General features: G+C 41.4%; 1 protein-coding gene across 1 annotated transcript in view; it reads right to left on the reverse strand.

The window, feature by feature from the left end:
• The window catches only part of SLC9A9 (solute carrier family 9 member A9), a 410,063-nt gene that overhangs the window by 284,103 nt on the left and 104,974 nt on the right, over positions 1-20,986 (reverse strand). Inside the window, exon 6 of the mRNA XM_090053238.1 lies at positions 19,299-19,404. Coding sequence (XP_089909364.1) covers positions 19,299-19,404 — 106 coding nt within the window. The remainder of the gene's footprint in view (positions 1-19,298; positions 19,405-20,986) is intronic.

Here is a 20,986-nt window from a genome sequence, read left to right on the forward strand (position 1 = left end):
TTTAAGTGTCTATAGTGCAGGGACCTACTCAAATCATGATTTTGTGGAAAATGCAAAATATGGCATTGCCCACAAAAGCAGTCAACGTTGGCGAAATCTGAGGAAAAAAAGAAAACTTACTGAAAATAAAATACGAGCTCCTCAAAAGCAGCCAGCAGTCCTCATGGCACTGTGGCATGGCCATACAACTCACTGGGAGGAAGGGGGAGCTGCTGGGACAAAGGGGAGCTGAAGATAGCTAGTGCCCCCATCCCTCGCTACTGACCGACTAAGAGGGCTGCCTGTCATGTGGCCCCACCCCTCTCCACCAATCAGCAGATGGACAGCCAACCAACTAATCAGCATTGGGGGCAGTGCAGTATGATGGACATCCCTTGCAGTCAATCAGCAGCAAGGGGCAGGGCCATGATTAATCCATGAAAATGGTGGGCAACGCCACGATCTCCCCACAAAATCAGCAGGTTGCTTCCTCAAGCTGGGTAGACCCCCCCACGTGTCAACATTGCTTTCTCAAATTCCAAATTCCTCTGCCTTCAGCTCTCAACTGAAACGTAACAAAATCACATTACAAAACTTTCCAACTTGGGTTAATACATATTGATGCTCTAATGCCCTGAGGAGTTGGCCTATATTGGGGTATTGTCACACATTTACATTGGGAGAAGCTTGAGGATATGAATAGCTATTTTTGGTGCAATGATGTTTGAATACATTCTCTGTAAATAACGCCCTGTTTCCTCAAAGCCAATGGAAATAATAGACAATTTATCTGTTTGCAGTTACAAGCCTTCTTTTCCAATGAATCCTGTACCCCAGAGAGCTCTGTCCCTCTGCTTACTTTCAAAGCTATTCTCACAGCTTCTTTACTTGCTGTTTATTGACTATGGAAAAATGCACTTAATTTAAGCCCATGTTAAAAAATATTTTTGCAACTATGCCATTGGGAAATGTTATCACCTCAGTACTGTGCAGCAGGGAGGTGACAGTTTGCCGGGAAGAATGTCAGTCTGCTACCACTGTTGTGCCTTTCGCATCCCCATAAACATTTGCCAAAATTTGATGAAGCAATAAGTCTCCTAGAACCACCATTTTGACATTCTTAATAGAGACTTATTAGAGTTTGACAGCTGCAAGAGTCATAGATTTCATTTGATCTGAGCATGTTCCACTCTAAACTTACAGGAGCAGAGCACGATTTTTCCCAGCCTGTTTTTCCCTGTTGCTCTTAATTGCTGCAGGTATCTGTGTTACTGAGGCCCAGAATCGAGCAGCAGGGATATTGTCTCTCCTGTCCTCCCAAGTTTTCTTCCAGTGGTGTCAGGAAGCAAAGGGATGAAGGGAGGGGAGGAAGCAGCTACACCAGAATGCAAAGAGCAGAGGAATCTGTCATAAGGGAGACTGGGACAATGACCTGAGGGTACAGGGGATGTGAAATGGGAAGAGAACCTGGGGAGGGGTGAGGGAACTGAAGCGAAGACAAGAAACCAGGGGATACAGATGGTAAAAGACTAGCCATGGACCCAACAAATAGCAAGTAGGACTGCCTCATTTGTTACAAAAGTTGGGAAAAGTGTAGTGAATGAGGTAGGGATCAGTAGGAAAAGAAAGAATAATAGTGAGTCTCTTTATATACCTGGGGTTCCATCCTTAGGTCTACTGAAGAGTTCCTATGCAATACTGGACAAGTTACTTAAACCCAGCTTTTCACAGTGCCAGTTTCATTTTCCATGTGCTGAGATAGCTAGCCCCCGATTCACAGAAGTGCTGAACATCATCAAATGTAACCAGTAGGGCTCCGTGAAGCTTTGGTCCCTGATTCAATTTGGTGGAGATTTGGCCCAATTCAGTGGCTGAATCTCTGAATCTGAATCAAATCAGAGGATCCTTAATTTCTCTAAATTGATTCGGACATAGACACAGCTTTAAATGTTTTTTCCACATACCTCTAGGTAGCAGGTGGCTTATGAATGCTATGATGCAGGAGTGTGGGGAGCTCCCTAGCGCACTCGGCAGCAGATCCGGAAGTGGACCAGAAGCACTTCCGGGTCTGCTGGGGAGAGTGTGGGGGGACCCCCGTACTCTCCTGGCTTGGCAACTGGTGCCTCCTGAGTCTGGGGGGGGGGAGCCGGGGTCCCCCCACAGCCGATTGCCAAGCCAGCAAGGTGTGTGTGTGTGGGGGGCCCTGCACGCTCTCCAGCGGACCTGGAAGTGGACCAGAAGTACTTCCAGTCCACTTCTGGGTTCACTGCCGAGCACACAGGGCCCGCCCCACCGTCCTCCTGTGGGATGCTCCATCTGCCTCAGCATCGCAGCGTTCACGAGTCGCATCTGGTACCTCGAGGTATATAGAAAATACATTTAACACTTTGTCTATGGCTGACTCGTTTATTCTTCAAATCAACATTGAATCTTCAGATTTGGATGCAGCCGAATTGAATCGGGGACAGTAATCTGAATCAACAAATCGAATCACTGTCCCCAGTTTGGGCCGAATCCGAATCGAACAGGGCCTGTTTCACACACCCCTAGTAAATAGAGGTGTGGCAATGCAGTTCTGTGCTCAGGGTAGCTGTGGTAGCACCAGTTATGGTGGTGCAATCAGCTGCTTCTGTGGTAACAGTCGCTATTGCTCCCCGCTACAAAGCTGAGGACTGGAGCTGCTGCTCTGGTTGCTTCCCTTGAGTTAGCTACTGAGTGCAACTGAAGTCAATGAGGTCTGCAGAAATATTTATAAAATGCTGCGTCTATAAGGGGATGGAAAGGGAATCAAACCATGGGTCTCTCAAATTCCCCATCCAAACTCGGTGGATATTTTCAAGAGTCACTACTTCCTGGTTTCCTTATGCATAAAAATAGGAAAATATAATTCTAGTACTTCCTAGCTACTGCATGCCTGACATTACAATCTTAAAGTTCTTAAATTATTTGGAGGATTAACAATATTTGGATGATTTTGCACACATTGACACATGCGCTTTCATGCTGGGTGATGAAAGTTTGCTCTGAGACTATGTAACCTAAAGTGTCCTGATTTTTAATAGATCAAATTTGTAGTTTTAATTGGTGTTTAGCTCATGATGAAAGAAAATGGCACTTGTCCATATCAAGAGTAATAGAGCCTAGATTGCACAGTTAAAAGCCCTGGGGAGGGGCTCTGCAGGGGGAGCACTGAAACACTCTGGACAGTGCAGTTTCTCCTCAGCAGGCTGGTAAGCAGGCATTCCACCATCAAAAAGATGCCATATATTCCTTTCACAGGGAGGCTTTTGTATGCAACTCCCCTTCACAGCCTATCAGTTTCCAACTGGCAGAAACATCCCTATAAATGTTCCACAGTTCTATATTTTTATGTAAATGCCTATGTTAATAAGGCATTGGTGGATATACATGAATGAAAATATAGAAGTGTCCTTCCCTTGCCCAGGGCCATTTCTTATCTTGCCCCCTGCAAAGGCAACTTGCAAACATACTTAGCTACTCCTAGAACTAGACAGAATCATTCCTAAATTATTCTTCAGAGAGGACAAAACAAGCGAAATTGTATCAATATACCCATTTTAACTAAAAGGGAGTTGTCTATCTGAGTAAAATTAAACTCTATATGTAATTATCTTGCTCTCAGAAAATCTGCCTTATTCACTAGAGAGAGGTTATTTGGATAAGAAAAAACATCTGGAAGGGCTCAGAAAACAAGCTGAGTCATAGCAGGGCGCTCTTCAGTTCTGAAGTGCTCCCAATAGAAATCTTTGAAATGAGGAAGCTTTGATGCCAGCACGGTCACTTGTACTGAAAATGTAGCTAAATAATTGCCTCTTAGATGTGATTTGCAAGGATCATTCTTAATTCTGAACCTACATTTCATATTTTTAAATGATACCGGTTTGTCTGTGGGTAACTGGACAGAAATACCTACAGCTAGTTTGATTTGATTAGATATGACAAGTACAGACATTCCCAGTTGATTTGCGCTAAGTTATATTTTCTTACATCCCTGAGGGCAATCTCCATAACACTACTCACTGAAATCTATTCCAGTTTACCAAACAGACGGCAACTGCAGGCTGTCTATTTAAATAAATTACATAAACAAAACTAAGTCAATTAGATAACTTAAAGCCAAGCGGATATTTATCTTGTAATAGGAAGGTACCTGGCATTTTTAATCTAGTACTTGTATAAAAAAACCCCAAAATACATAAATAAATAAAGCTGCAAGAAATTTACTGCAGTGATAGAAATTATCTCCTGAAACCACTGTATTCATAATATCATCTGATTTACTGAAATCCCCACTATGGCAAATAATGCATTGGTTAAAGCAAAGTTATCTTTTGCATATGTTAAGGGACACTAAAATATTTACAGAAGAATTTAAAGGCAGTAGGCACACATTTTGATTAACGGGGTTTACTCTACTTGAAGAGAGCTCTTTAGAAGTGTCTGTTAATAGCAAGTTTGGTCAGTTTCCCAATACTTTCATCTCCTATTCCAGATGGTCACTGACATGAAATGTCTAATTATCATCAACAGGATAATGGACATGGGGTTAAACCCTCCCTCAAAAGTAAAAAGAGCAGATGGACGACCATAACGTCATTATTATAGAAATCAGAGCTGGAAAAAATGTTTCATCTACCTGATTTGAATCACTGATTAACTTGCTGCACAATTGAACTCCTCACTTTATTAATTTACTGTTTACTCTTTTAACTGACTGTATGGCTAATTTACTGTGTGCAACCATTCTGCCAGGTGCTGTTGGCAGTAGGAGGGGCCAACTTTAATGTTGGTTAGGGACTCTGGCATATATAATATTGGCTTAAACACCCACCTAAAATCTTACTCGCTTCCAAGTTCTGATTAACTCAAAATGTAACTTCCCTAGTCTATTTTATAACAGGTTTCTTCCCCGAGCGCTCCTCTGCGAATAAAAAAAAAAAAAGATATACTATTAATTTGGGAAAACAAAGCAGATGTCGATATAACAAAGTGAAATTTGCTAAATGAAAACAATGAATGAAAATTCTGGCTAAGTTTTGGGTTCTCTTTGATTTATTACCTGACTTGGTAGAGCCCAGAATTGTTATTCACACAGTCTGTACCCACCTAAATCCAATTAGATAGAGCAGTGGTCAAGCTGACCCAAGGAGGCTGTTCTCCTAAGCTTGCCTATTGCAATCCAGTGTAGTCTGTCCCCACATTTCCCATACTATGTGTGATTGCCAGGTCAAGCTGTATAAAGTAATCTCTTCCAGACCCCTTACTGCCAGATCCAAGTTCCAGCAGTCATCAGTTTCTCTAGTTCTGCCCAATTCAGTAACGCAAGTCAGCATTAAAGCAAAACAAGACCAACAGACAAAATCCCTTCTGCTTTCCATAGAACTTCACACCCTTTTCTGAATTTGGATTCACCCCAACTGGGCCCACTTTGTTAGCTCAGGCTCACCCAGTTTCCTCAAAGTAAACATTTAGTTTATCCCCTCTTATGTAGTTATGATTTAGAATGTCCAGAAACAGAATATAAATTGCCACAACTTATGTAAATTACAATTGTTAGAACAAATTTCCCCCTTATAAGGAGAGAAAAAAAAATCCTTTGAAGCCTTTTAGCTTTGGAGCTTTATATGTGGAGATCATGGACTGCATTTATTTTTTTCTTCATCATCCATCCTTTCTATTTCCATTCCCCTTTACTGTTTTCAGAAACTCTACCTCCTACACTCAAACTCCCCTTTAACTCCACTCTAATTCCTCCACCTTTTCACATCTTCCTCAGTTCTATCATATCTTCTTCATTCTCAAGATATGTACCAGAAAGCTGGACTTGTGTCCACTAGGGGTGTGCGAAGTGGGCAGTATTTGATTCAGATTCGGCTCAATTCAGGGGACAGTGATTCAATTAGCTTATTCTGATCACTGTCTCAATTTGATTCAGCTGAATATGAATCTAAAGATTCAGTTCTGACTGGGAGAATCAGTGATTCAACCATAGACACAGCTTTATATATTTTTTTCTATGTATCTCAAGGTACCAGGTGTGGCTTGTGAATGCTGACATGGTGGGGTGGATGGAGTGTCCCATGGGAGTGTGAAGGGGGGGGGGTCCCCATGTGCCTGGCAGTGGAACCCCCTCGTACTCTCCAGCTCAGCGATCAGCCATGGGGGAGGACATCAGGTGACTCCCCAGACCCAGGAGACACCAGTCGCCAAGCAGGGGGGTGGCACATGGCAGACCCAATCAGAACGAACAAATGGGGAAAACTACAGTGCAAACTGAAGCAGTGAACAATTTTTTCACCAAACTGTACAATCTTGGAACCCCTTTGTGATGATTCAATATGACGTAATCGTGTCTTGTGGACTTTGCGATAAAATGTATGCAGTTCCTTATAAATCTCAGTAGGTGTTATTGGGCAGAGGCTGACAGTCTTCATTGCCATAACCTAGGTTGAATGAACTCCCATTTGACCTACAAATGACAAGAAATAAGAAACAAAGCCCATCTTTTTATTATTTATTTTGGATACAAGCTGACTGAATTCATTTGCATCAAGCAAACAAAATGTTATGAGGACTCCTCATAGCCTGCCATCCATTTCAGACACTGGATAAAAACACAGGAACTTTAGTGTCCCACTGTTTTGCTGGAACTAGAATAAAGATAGGGCCACATACTTGACAGAATATTTAGTTAAAGATAGGTAGCTGCTCAGAAATCTGATTTCCAGCACAGTATATAAAAGAAGCATATTCTACCTCAGCATATTGGCTCCCTGTGTCTGCAAGTCATTTTCTTACATCTGTGAGGAAAAAATAAGTTTTATTCCTGCTAACATTGCACAGTCTATATAACTATGGAAGACGTAGTCACACACTTAATCAACAAAACTGTCAGCTAAGCTCCAAATCCAAACTCCTTATTACTGGTGCTTGATGGACAGTCAAAACTAGAAAGAACACAGTTTGATTTTCAGATCTTAGGCTGATTTTCAGAGTTGCCTGTTAGAAAAATCTTTTGTTCTTAAATGAGCACACTTGGTATAAAAGTTTTCAAGAGAGTAACTATGGAACCTCACTATGTCATTTGTAATAGCCACTCTTCTAACTAAAACTGATGTTTAAAAGAAGAATATGAGATGAGAACATGCAGCTGTCTCATCTCTGTAAATCTGCTATTCAATAGATTAAGATATCAAAGCAAAAACCATAGCACTAAATTTTCAAGCAAAAATCTATCTTGAATAATGATCCAAGAACTTAAGGTCAAAGGATTGAAATCAGGAACAGTTCTTGATTAAAAAAAGGATGGAAACTTGATCTGAAACTCTTTGTAATGATTAGTTTAATTGAGGTCTGCATCAAGGAACTATCTAGCATGCAAGTCAAAGCTGACCTTACTTCTCACAAATTCAAAGTTCTATCTGGATTGCAAATATGTCCAAGGTAGTTAGTATATTCTCTTTGTTACATACAATGCTGCTGCCTTTTAATTAACACATAACAAACTGCAATGAAAAATAAAGCCTGACTGAGGAAATCTACAGAAGTATTTAAAGGATCTGTACTGGAACTAGTATTATTAAATGCATTCATTACTGGTCTGGGAAAGGGTGAACAGAGATATGATATCCTCAGATAATACAGAATTAATTAGGATAGCCGACAGAGGAGAAGGCTGCAAAGAAATTCAGACAGATCCCAGCAACAGTTCTAAAACCCCAACATGAAGCTGAAGATGTTGGGATGAAATTGGTCATTATATAGATTTCAGGCCTTTCCTGGAATACTGAGTTCAAGTCTCCCATTTTTAAAAAAGAAATAGAAGGAGGTACAGAGGTGTATGCGGAAAAAGATTAGAAGCATCAAAACATTTCCATAAAATTTCTATATTGGGGGGCGGGGAGGGGACGACATGCCCCAATTTGGAACAAACCACCAAATTTGTAAAATCTTTATGAAACGGAACAAAAATATATTCCTTTACGGGGGGGGGGGGTAAATGGTTCATTTAAACAATTTAAAAAACAAATTTAACTTGGCAAACCAGTAAGGAACTGGGAACCTGGAAGCACTGGCTCCCAAGTGCTGAAGTTCCCAGCTCAGGTCAGGCTTCCAGGAAAATGAGTCTGTGAGAGAATTTCTAACCAGCCCTTGTTGAAGAACTTTCTCCAGCACCCAATGATGCCAACAGAAATGCTTCTACTGACTGCAGCTGGCAATAAATCCAGCCCACAAAGGAGATTATCTGGGTGTTTCTATGTATCCTTTCATAATACAAGGACAAGTGAACAAGAACAAGGAACAACTCTGTGGCTTACTCAGAGCAGTTACATGGACCACATGTTGAGTGCCATTGCTATAAACCAGTAGTTTTCAACCTTTTTTCATTTGCAGACCCCTAAAAAATGTTGAATGGCGGTGCAGACCCCTTCGGAAATTTTGAATGGAGGTACGGACCCCTTTGAATTGTATGCGTGGAAATTCACAAATGGACCCCTTAGACATGTTGTTTCATTCACCTGTATGGTATGAGTTCTAGGGGAACTCATAACAAGACCTAGCTTAAACATATATACTTGTACATGGTATTACTAAACTAGAAAGAATTTGCACACTGGAAATTACTTTGTCTATCAGAGAGTAGCTGGGCTATGAAATTAATCACCGTGTACACATCTTTGAGGGATTCAGAGGCAACCATAAAGATGAAAACTTGAACAAAAGAACATTTAAAGGAAAAAAGATGTCTGCCCATTTATGTTAGTCCTTCTAATTATTGGTGAAACAGCATGGTTGCTGCCTTTCTGTCTTGTACTAGTGCCCTATGCACTGTGAACCCCTGATATGGTTTTCTTTCTCAGTGGCTAAAGCCTTTCCTTTATGAAATTATTCTGTGGTAACAGATAAACTCTGTTTAGGCCAGAGAAAAGCAGATGCAAGCAGACAAGTAACAATTTACAACTTATTTCCTATAAATTTCAGATCTTTTAAAACTATTATAAAGAATCTAATGTATGAGAACAATTCATCTATCACCCAAAGCCTAGGAATGGTGTCAAGTCCTGCAGTTCAATTTTGAAAAATGGACTTGGAATCCTTTGATAGTACCAGAAGAGCTCTTATTTTCAGAAAGTTCAAAAAAGATTTATTTAGGTGCTTTATAAATACTTATGACTTACATTATAAATTTTTTTGGACTTGTATATGAAGTGCAGAAACAAAAGCAGGCTTCATTGGGCATCTCTACATGTGCATCTGACTGTGCAGTTGTGACTGGGCAGTCATTTAGTACTTGCATTAAATGACTGCACGGCAAGTACTAAATGACTGCAGAGTAACTGCCGTTGCTGAGCAGTCCTGATGACACATGGGTCGTTTCTGATCCTACTGCACAGTAGCATCAGCATCACTGTTCGTGCCTGCTGAAACTACGTTGCCGTAGCAATGAGCTACGTTGCTGTAGCTTGTTGCTACAGCAACACAGCATCTCATGTAGACATGCTCATCACCCTCAATCCTGCACAGTCTTCTACTAAAACAAATTAAATTAATGTTATGTATTTCTGCAAGACTATCTTCTCTGAATTACAGAATGCCTGAAACAAAACACATTTATGAATGCTGTTGGAAAGGTTCTTTGAAGGCTGCACTTTACAAGCAGATACTGACTTTTATTGGCAGGTGACTGTCACAACTCCGCAGTGCCTTTGACCTTCATACAGTTCTTGTGGGTGTGTACTTCTTAGTAGTATACCATAGACTCAGCTCTACCAACACTGAGACTGTGTCAGTGACTTTACACCTGTTTTTTGCTATGGCTGTTCCAGCAGATCCAAATGAGTTTAGGCCTCTGCACGGACTTATGCCTCTTAGGAATTATACAACCCGTAGCAATGGGCTTTTTAAAAGCAAGCCAGAATTTATCAATCATCTTTGCCTTGTCCAGTTGGTGAGTGATGGCTATAAGATGATATTTAGAGGTTTGCTTTTGGGAATTGGCTTGGAGGTAAAGTAGATATGCATTAGAACAATGGTCCAGGGGAATGGCAAGGGTTAATTGCTTTCTAAAAGCCTGTTAGTGACAATGTTTCCTTCACGGCCCTGTGTCTGAAGCCAGCAGACACACAGGCTAGGAGACTGAAGACATGTACCACACTATTCCATAACATGAGTTAAGGTGGCATTAGGTCACAGTGCTAAACTGGAGGGCCCTTGGGATTTCCAGCTTTGGTGAACAGACCAAATTAGGAGACCGGTAAAATAAACAAAGTAAGATGTGTGCATATGATGGTTTGTTGGAACAATGGAATAAGATGATAGGACAGAATGTGGATAGTATAATGACCACAGGTCAATGATGCCTGGAAATGAGGAGTCATTAGCGGGAAGGAAGAATACAAAAGGGGGGATTTTAGAACAGCAAAGGGTCCCTGATAGGGGACCCTGAGGCCACCATGGACAGATGGCACACCACTAGACTGTCTCATTCACCCTGCTCGGGGGAGCGGGGGGAATACTTGAACCTCCAGGCTGCTGACATCTCACATTCAAGAAAGAATCTCAAGGTGAAGCTCATATACTGGCCAGACATTCCTTCTCTCTGTGATAGTTCTAGGACTGGTAGATATAGAGTTGTTTGCATTATTCTTATCTGTTATCACTCTGTATCAATAAAATTCACCTATCATCAAATGGAGACATCACAGTCAGTCTGAGGGTTTGGGTCTGCCTGAAACAAGGTATCTGGGTGATAAATTCATTGGAGAATTTCTAAGCAAAGTCAACTGGAATCCAGTATTTTAGGTTGCTCAGGTTAAAATACATAATGGCCTGTTAAGGTGTTTTATAGTTTCATAGTTTCTAGGGTTGGAAGGGACCTGAGCAGATCATCTAGTCCAACCCCCTGCCATGGCAGGAAAGAATACTGGGGTCAAATGACCCCAGCAAGATGTTCATCTAACCTTCTCTTAAACACCCCCAGGGTAGGGGCCAGCACCACTTCTCCTGGAAGCTGGTTCCAGACCCTAGCCGTCCTGACTATGAAGTCGCACCTCCTGATATCTAACCTAAACCTACCAGAGAACACAAATTAGTAATCATTACTGCTTTCCATATTTTATCCTTGCAAAACACTTAGAATGAGACAGATTAAATAGCATATATAAAGTAACATATTTAGAAGTACTGAATCCTAATAATCTTTTCAGCTACTTTTCAGAAAGTCACATCTCTGAACTTTCTCTTATTTGGTACCCTTTGCTTAGAACAGGGGTGGGCAAAATATGGCCTGCGGGCTGTATCCAGCCTGCCAGACCATTCTATCTGGCCCACGGGACACCTAAAAAATTTAGAAAATGTATATTTATTTGCTCCTGGCTTCCCGTCAAAGATGACAGGAATCGGGGGCAGTAAGACCCAGGGGGAGCTGGCAGAAATCAACAAAGCCAGCTGGGCCCCACTCCCGCAACTATCAGTCTCTGCCTGCCATAGCTGCATTACTGGACTGCAGTAATTACTACTCTGGTACCCCAGAGCCAGGAGCAGGAGGGAGGGTGCGTGTATGTGTATGTGTGTCCATACATCCAATGAGGGAAGGAGAGAGAGAGAGAGAGAGAGAGACAGACAGCGACAGAGAGCAATGAGGGACTAACTGTATGTGCGTGTGTGTGATCGTGTGTGCAGTGAGGGAGGGAGAGAGTGAGTGTGTGTGTGTGTTCATAGGGCGAGTCCCACATGCACACCCGACCATACACATACACTCACACCCCCTCTTGCACTGTCATACATGCAGACCCTCACATTCCCCCCACAAACCCCATACCCCACATATCCACACATATACTCACATGCTCTCTCACCCCATGCTCACACCTTCCCCCACACCCCAAATACCCACCAACTACCAGTACCCCACAGACCTATCCCCATGCCCTCACCCCCCAATATACATGTGTAACACTTCATTTCAAACTACTGTGCAATCATGTCTGTGTATACTACACAAACATTTGTAAGTCAGTGCAAGAATACTTTTTAAAATCAAATTAAGGAATGTTGTAGATGTTCAATTTTCAGAATATAGAGCAACCAGGGGACGGGGCTACCAAAGCAGCCCTTGACAGCTTGCCAAAACTCAGTAAGTGGCCCTCTACCCAAAATAATTGCCCGTCCCTGGCTTAAAACCTCCTTCCACACCTCCGTATATTTACAAGTGTACTTGAATGGGTAAAGAATGTATAGTGGATCAGGGTTGAAGACTAAAATTAAGAGATTAACTTTCAAGATACATGCAGTATCCTTAAAATATTAAGTTTCAAACAGTTATGCAGTCTCACTCTCATGAAATTTCAACTCAAGTCAGTAAAGGTCCTCAGAATTTAGTCCACAGATGGGAAGCATCTGATTTGATTCATGTGTAAACTTCTATCCACATTTTTACTGCTATAATGAAAAATAACAAATTGAGGGGTGTTGTAGTTGTGATGGTAGTATACTTTGTGCCTGAAAGGTTGCCCAACACCTCTTCAAACTCAATACAGTTCAATACAGTATCTTTCACACACACACACACACACACAAACTCCTTGCCACTTACATTTAAAAATTCAAAGGACTAATATTTATTAACGAGAAAAAAATATTCTTAGTTTTTACATTTTTAAGTCCTTCTGTCTAAATGATCAAGTGGCTCCTAAAAGGTTGCTTACCTTAAGAAGACAAAGGTTCAGAAAAATAAGACTGTACAATGGAAAAGTTTGTAGTTAAGAAAATAGTGGCCTCTATGCTTGTTGGACCTTACAGAGTTTTTTTTTAAAATTTCTCTATGGCAGTGTGAAGAGGCAAACACAAAGGACGCATAACATAGATGGAGTAGTAAAAATCTCGTCAATTAGAACTTTTTAAGGAAAAAGCTCCTGGAATACTTCAGCAGCTCTAAGATGAGAAACAAAGGAAAAAAATCAGACGTTTTGTGTTACCTTTTTGATACAAAGCTATGTAGGAAAGCAGGGTTGAGTGGCATGGTAATGCCCTTGGATGACCACCAGACTGCTGCCTCCTTTGGTTCCTGGGGCTCTTCCCTGTCTCTCACTCTTCTACCATGCCTTGGATGTTGTTTGAAAAGTAAAAGATTGTGAAGCAGCCGAAGTCCCCCAGAGAAACCACTTGTCTAATCCCTCTCTCTCACTGTCTCTGGGTATCTCTTGACACGAGGTGCCTTAAGTGCTGCATTTGTGGCCTCTTACTTTCCCTACAGAAACACCTATGCTTTGCTGGTGTTACTGTTCAGGCACCTCCCCTTGTTAGAGCCTCAACCTTCTTGGACTCCAGCCCCTTTCTTTTGCTGGGCCACTCAGCCCAGGCCTACTGTACTGGACCCAGCTTCTGGGCTTCAACCCTGTCTTGACTATTATGGCTATGTTTTCTACTTTGGGCACTGCACTCTCTGGCCCTGTTTCTGCCCTGCTCAGGACTCTCACCTGCTGTAGCTCTATGCCTTGTTTTGGGCACCAAGCCCCTTGGCTCTGTCTCTGTCCTTCTCTGGGCACCAGGCTCTCTAGCTCTGTCTCTGCCCTGCTCTGGGCACTACTGGGACCTCCTCCACCCCTGATAATCTCAACCCAAATCACTGGTCTTAAACTATAACAAAGAAATGAGCCCTTTGGCTATAACACAACATAAAGGCAGGCTTGTGCTTTAACTGAACGCTCTCCTCACTGGAACACCAACGTTGTAAAGAAAAAGTCATGCTATCACTTTAACATAGGCAGCCCCACTTGGACAGCCATATAAACAAAGAGAATAGGCCATTGCTTTAGCACTACTAAAATTGTCCCTGCTATGAGTAAATGAGTCTCCCTCTGGGCACTTCCTAACCCGGGTCTCACCCTGCTCCTGATGGTTCTGTCTCTAGCTGGAGTTCCCCAAGAGTTACTTTCTGTCTCTGTGTGGGGAAGGAGCATGAGAAAGGGAAGGGCTCACAGTCTGCTGCTCTTCACACAGAGCTACATCCCCTGACTGCCTTGGGGTGTGCCCTTACCTAGTCCCTTCAGTCATCAGACCTGGTGCTGGGGAATCACTGGCTCTCACGCGTTTGTCCTTTATTCTAATGAGCATCTTTTCCTCCCTGCACTTGCCTACATTGATAGTCTGCAGACCTTATTTTGGCTGTATGTTTACACAGGCAGCAGTGGTCCTAGCATGTCTTTCCCTTGTCCATAATGGGAGTCTCTAGCTCCCTGTTACAAGATGCAAGAAGAAACCAAATGGATTTAAAAAAAAAATAAAAAAAATAATAATAACAACATACGTTCATTCCTAGAAGCAAGAGAATGAATCCAAATACTGTAGATAATTGTCTCAGCCTTGAAATAGTATATTTATGAAGATATGAAATGCATTTCTTTCCTTAAAAATGACAGGAGAAAGTGATCAAAAATATCTTCCTCTTGCTGTACAGGATTTTCACAATCTTTCATCCAAAATAAATGGTTTATTATTTAAGAGTTATCACTAGTCAAGAAGACTGAAGCCATATGTTCATCCTGACCCAATAAAGTATCTCAAATACCTTGCTTTTCAGAGACATGTTGAGGTTTTATAATATTGGGGTTTGTCAACATATATAATATACCTCTATATACTGAGCACATATATTGTAAACAGACAGAGGAGACTATACAGAGAGCCAGTAACTATCACTTATTTGGTGCTGAATATATTTTAAATGGCTTTCATGTAAAGAGGTAAAATCAATACTGACCACTACAAAGAATATACAATTTCCTGGAAAGGAAGATACACAGGAAATACCTGACTGCTACTGTAAATAGTTACACAGACTTGGCTGGAGAAACAAATACATTTTCAGTTATCACATGAGTATTTTTGAAGAATAATTTATAGTAATTAATGTTGAAAGATTTAGCTATCAAAGGGCTTCTTTTAGCAGTGCAGACTCTTCTTCAACAGCTAGAGGCCTGAGTGTAAAATGGGTTTCAAAAAATACTAATTTTGAGCTATTACATCCTTTTCTTAGGCAGTTATTTTCCATGAGAACTGTGACAGAGATTACTTTGTTCAAAGAAACAGTTTGTCTTAATAATGCAAGTGGCTGGGCATTTGTGCAAGGTAATTACTTAGGCTGAAATCCTCATCTCAGTACCCCGAGTACTCAGGCCTTGGGAAGGTGATTTCCTTCACTCTTCATAACAGATGAAACCCTATTTCACCTTCAAGTACCTAAGTAGCACTCAGGTTGCTGTGTAATAATTTTTGCCACTTATGCATAAGTTAGATTTTATTTCCACCTGTGGCAGAAGGGATTGTGCCCCAGGTACATACCTACTGAAAGTAGGACAAAGGAGGAAGAGCAGGGTTGTAGTAGCTAGGGCACTTGCCTAGGGAACAGAAGACCCACATTATAGGGCCCTCCATCTAAAGGGGGTTTGAACCTGTGTCTCCCACTTTCCAACAAAGTGCTCTAATCCCAAGCCTGCAAGCTACATACTGCCCACAGCTCTTTTTATTTCTTCTCTTGAAGGATACCCAAAGGAGAACTGCCCAAATGAAGAAGATGCATGGTGTCAGGAAGAGGGTGGCTATGTGAAGAGATGCCTTTGTGGAAAAAAGGAAGCTCTTGGTTCTGGTCCTAGCTGCTGTCTCAGTGTAGCAGAAGAAATCTAATTGCTGTTTATGTACAGGGTGCACAAAAGTCATTAGGGGCAAGTACCAGAAGACTTGTGCTGATCAAGTTAGAACAGAGGAATATAATGGAAACACCAGATAATCTAATATAGTATTCATGAGCCTGTAAAAGTTTAAAATACGGTTTAAAATATGGGTCTGTGGACACTAGTGGGGACTGGGCAGTTGAAGTACTTGAAGTACAGGCTTCAAAAGTATTTGGCTACTATACCTTCAGATTTATTTGAGGTACAGCACATATCAGCATCACTTCCTAAGCCTGTACAAAAGATATTACGTAAGCTGGCACTAACTGATGAATAAAATGGCGGGGGGACCTATATAGCAAGCCCTACTCGCCATTCAGAGGGCAAAGCCACCATATCATGTCCATGAATGCAGGAAAAGGGAGCAGACAGGATCACTGAGTAGTTCTTGTCCCCTCCCACCAGCTACAATAATGAATTCTACCAAAAGACGGTCAGAATATGGCACAAAAGGTCATATATAGAAATGTAAGATTTACATAAAATTAAAAGATTAATTTTTAATTATTGCAGATGTTTGCCATGCATTTCTTCAACTGGCTGATAAAACACATTTGGCTTTTATTCATCCTTTCCTTCCACCCCAGGGCTGGGAAAGTCCAGCCACTGCCCCCAGCCCTGGGACTGCACTTTTCGTACCCTTTCCCTGCCACTAAGCTATTTTTAGCTTCCACTACCCTGACTCCCAGGTGAACCCCTCTGGTGGACCAGCCAGCCCCCTACCCAAGCCTGCCAAACCCCCATCCCACAAGCCACTCCTGGTGCTGGTTTTACTGGCATTTCCAGTGCCAGGAGCTGAGAAAGTAATTTGGGGTGAAGTGAGGTATGGATGAGATGGGGGATTAGGTTCACTGTGGGGGATAGCTTGTCTGGGGGTGGGGGCCTGTGGGGCTAAAAACAGCCCCTGGTCCTGGGGACCACTTGCAGACCCACTTGCAGACCCTGCCTGCACCCCTGCTCCTTGGATCACCTCTCAGGTACCCTGATCGACTCCCTGATCACCTCCATAGATCATGCCTGTACCCCCAGTCCCTCCTTGGGGGCCCTGCTTGCCTTCAGTTCCTCCTCATGGACCCCACCTGCCCCCTGATCCCCCTGTGGTTTCTACCTACCTCCCTGATCTCGCCTGAGCCTGCTTGCCACCCTGATCCCCTATAAGCTCCCCCCGTCCTGACTTACCTTAAATTGGATGGGCTTAGATCAATCTAACCTCCTCATAACCTCTCTGTTTGTCTGTATGTACCCAAATTGGGAACTGTACAGAAGTTCAGGACAGTTAGATCAGTCTAAAAATGGCCAACCTGATCCAAGTTAGATTACCTCAGGGGTAGGTTTAACTTGGATAAGGTCAGCTATTTTTAGACCAATCTAACCTTTCTGAAACTTCTGTACAAAACTTCTAGTTCGTTTGACCTAACTAGAGGTACACACCCCTTCTTGATTTACTCTATCCATTGTGTATGAGAAAGTATAGCATTGTATTAGTGGCCATTTACATATTTTTAAACATTCCCCTCCTATTCAATTCACTGTTGCAGTTTGAAAAGAGCTCTGCATAACACTTAAAGTAAAACTTAAAAGGTGCATGCATCATGAGATGAGGGTAGCTGTACTTTCCTAGCACTAGAACTTAGCATTTCTGCACTCAGATAAAAAGAAGCTGTTTGATTTATCAGGGTGCCAAGGCACAAAAGTTGACACTATCTGTAGTACATCTTTACTTAAAGGGCTGTATGAAAGAAGTTCACAGCAGAGTTAAACAACACTGAATTTGTACAATAACTCATTATTTAGGTTAGAAATTAAGTAACACTTAGATTATTGGCACTCTGCTTTCTTTTCAGTCTCAGCAATCTCTTCTATCATGTAAAGTCTAGGTATTACTCCCACTAAGTATATAGAAAAATATATCAGTTTGCCAGGGTAAACAGGTCCTATTGTAAAGAGTAGAGCTGTGACCTGCTAGAGACAGAACAACAGATGAGAAAGCAGCAGCCTGCATTTGCAACAAGCATCTTTTTATTTATTTTCAGTCTCCATCTGCAAGATGATGCACTTTCTTGCACGGAAAAGAGGAGAAGATTAGAAACTCAAGACTTGCATCCTATACCACATCATTGTGCTTTCCAGATTTACATTGCAGTTGAATAGTTCATCATGGTTTGACTTTTTCAAGAGCTCTCTGTAATTTGGCAGCACAATTGCTGAAAACCATAGATACTTAACAGATTATAGATCTCCCTGAGTTATTTCTAGGTTTAAGTGTTATCCAGCTATTCTCTATGAAATACTGAATGAGTAGAAGAACAGATTAAATGACCTAAAGTCTATTCTCTCTTTAATACATACAACTAAATAAAATTGGGGAAAAAAGATTACCATCTTTGCATTTATTTCACTATTTATTTAATGCAGCGTACTCCTAGTTTAACTGCATGGATTTTTTTTTTAATTATTTCTAATCTCTACAGGTTTCCTTTTGTACATCTTATTTTCTGATGTACATACTGTAAGCAACACTTTCTACCTGAAGTCACTGAATATGACATATGTGCTATGTCTAATCATCAAATTCAATGCACAGACACATGGCAGCAGCTGGATATGTAGCTCCTACCCTAAAACAATAGCAGAGGCTTACTGTAGGTGAATGTAAGAGACACTGCATTAAGAAAACCATTAATTTAGTAGACATGTTAATTCTAATCTTGCCTATCTTGCAAGAATTTTGTACTCTCTGTGAAAAATGTAGGCCAAAAATGAGAAAAATTCTTAGGGAAAAAATTCCTATTTGGTTTATTACATGGTGGCCAAAAGTCACTTTGCAGTTTCAGTGGGATACAGTATTCTGTCATCTCCCTATGGCCCTTCTGAGTTTGTCTGGCTGTGTACTATCAAATAGTTGCTGTGTCCCATCCTGAGGGAGACTGCATTAGGGCCCCATCCCTGACTCAAGGAAGTACTTAAATATATGCCCCATTTCAGCCTTCTGGGGTTGTTATTTTAGCAATAGTCCAAAGAGTGTTAAGGCTGTGACACATGTGGAAGTAAAGCTACCTAGTTAGCATTTTATGGGGCAGCACAATCCTGGGAGAATAACTGGTCCCTCATTTGTGAAATTCTTTAGGATTCTCAAGACAACAAGGAGATGTATACATATAACATCACCAGCTGAAGTTCTGTCAGCCTTAATAGGTAGACTAAGATAAGCACCACTTTGTGGGTTTGCCTTTGAAAATAATAGGCTGCTGAAAACAAAAGGAATTTGAGATAGATTCCAATCCCGATATTCTGCTTCTGATTTTACATGCCCCATTAGCACAGAACTATCCAGATACATTGATTAGAACATAAAATACATCAGCATTTCTTTTAAAAAATATAGACACAATACCTATTAATTGTATTGGAAATTGTTTTTTTTAATGCACTAAAGCACACCTCTAGAAATACATCCCTTTAAAGCAGTTATTAAATTCTTGAGTTTATATCTGTATTGAGAGGGCACTTTACTAGGACAACTAAGAGTTACTTCACAGGGTAAAGGATGTAGAAATTTGTACTTACTATGTGAGAACTATAGCCACAGCATCATTGAGGACACTTTCTCCAAAAAGGAGTGTATATAGATCAGTATCCACATGCAGCTCATGGAAAATAGCCAGGACTGTCACTGTGAAGGAAACAGGCAGAGCAAAGCAAACTTGTTATTTTCATGTTTCTGTAACACTTTGTGAACAAAAGAGCAGGAAAAAAGAAAAGGAGTTTTGATTAGCAAGTTTTAAAATCTGAATTATATAACAGTTTTCATGTTAACAAAATATAAAAGAAAATGGATACTGCAAATATACCAAATCCTGAAATTCAGCAGTAACTTTATAGTTCATATAAAATGACAAGACTCGCAATATCCATTCCCTCCCACTTTCAACTGTACATGTATTACATAGTCACCATATCTTTATTTAAATCTACTATAGAGACAATAATTTTGTGACTTAAGTAAGGAGTTCTAGGTTTTGCTACAGACTTAGGATGATTGGGCCATAAATTTACTTTTCTATGAATAAGATCATAAAACATGTTCTAATTGGGTTGTGGAGCTTAATTCTGTGATATTTATGAAGCGCCTTAAGATGCTTTGAATGCATCACTAATTTATATATATATTTTCTACAAGGTTGTATATTGCATTTATATTTTGAGATTCTTGGTGAAAAAAACAGGATTCAAGATGGTTCAAAATTAAGGCTTGGTAACAACCTCAAACTATAACCCCTATTCATTTTGTGCCTTAGTTTACTTATCTGTAAAGTGGGACTAGTAATGCTGACTCATCTTTGTAAATTGCTTTCTCTTTTATAAACATGGAGAACATTGTGTACAAGCTTTGTAGATTTCATAGACATTAGGGCTGAAGGGACCTCGGAAGATCATCAAGTCCAGCCCCCTGCCCCAGGGGCAGGAAGTCAGCTGGGGTCACAGGATCCCAGCAAGATAGACTTCCAGATGTCTTTTGAAGGCACTCAGAGTAGGTGCTTGAACCACCTCCGGCAGCAGTCTAGTTCAAACCTTGGGGGCTCAGACAGTAGAGAAGTTCTTCCTTATGTCCAGCCTGAAACAGTCATGGAGGAGTTTGTGACTGTTCGACATTGTCATCCCTTGGGGTGCTCTGGTGAACAGATGTTCCCTCAGATCCTGGTAAGCACCCCGATGAACTTATATGTGGCCACCAGATCCCCCCTGAGCCTGTGCTTTTCCAGGCTGAAGAGCCCCATGGTTCTTGGCCTCTCTTCATATGGTCTGCTTTCCTGACCTCTGATCATGCGCGTGGCTGTTCTCTGCACCCTCTCAAGCTTCTCCACATCCTTTTTGAATTGCGGAGCCCAAAACTGGATGCAGTACTCCAGCTGTGGCCTCACCAAGGCCAAGTACAATGGGAGGATGACTTCCTGGGGTTTACTTGAGAAGCATCTATGGATGCAAGCAAGCGTTTTGCTTGCTTTACTAGTAGCAGTATCACATTGCAGGCTCATGTTCATCTTGTGGTCAGTCATGACCCCCAAGTCCCTTTCATCCACAGTGCTAGTCAGCGTTGTGCTGCTGAGCCTATAAGGATGCTGCAGGTTTTTCTTCCCACAGTGGAGAACCTTGCATTTTTCAGTGTTAAACACCATAGGTTTTTTGTCCGCCCATTTCCTGAGCCTGTCAAGGTCAGCCTGGATCACCCTCCTGTCTTCAGGTGTGGACACTTT

This window comes from Crocodylus siamensis, chromosome 6 (genome assembly GCF_052110815.1).
Source record: "Crocodylus siamensis isolate JL-2025a chromosome 6, ASM5211081v1, whole genome shotgun sequence".
NCBI classification, from domain to species: domain Eukaryota; kingdom Metazoa; phylum Chordata; order Crocodylia; family Crocodylidae; genus Crocodylus; species Crocodylus siamensis.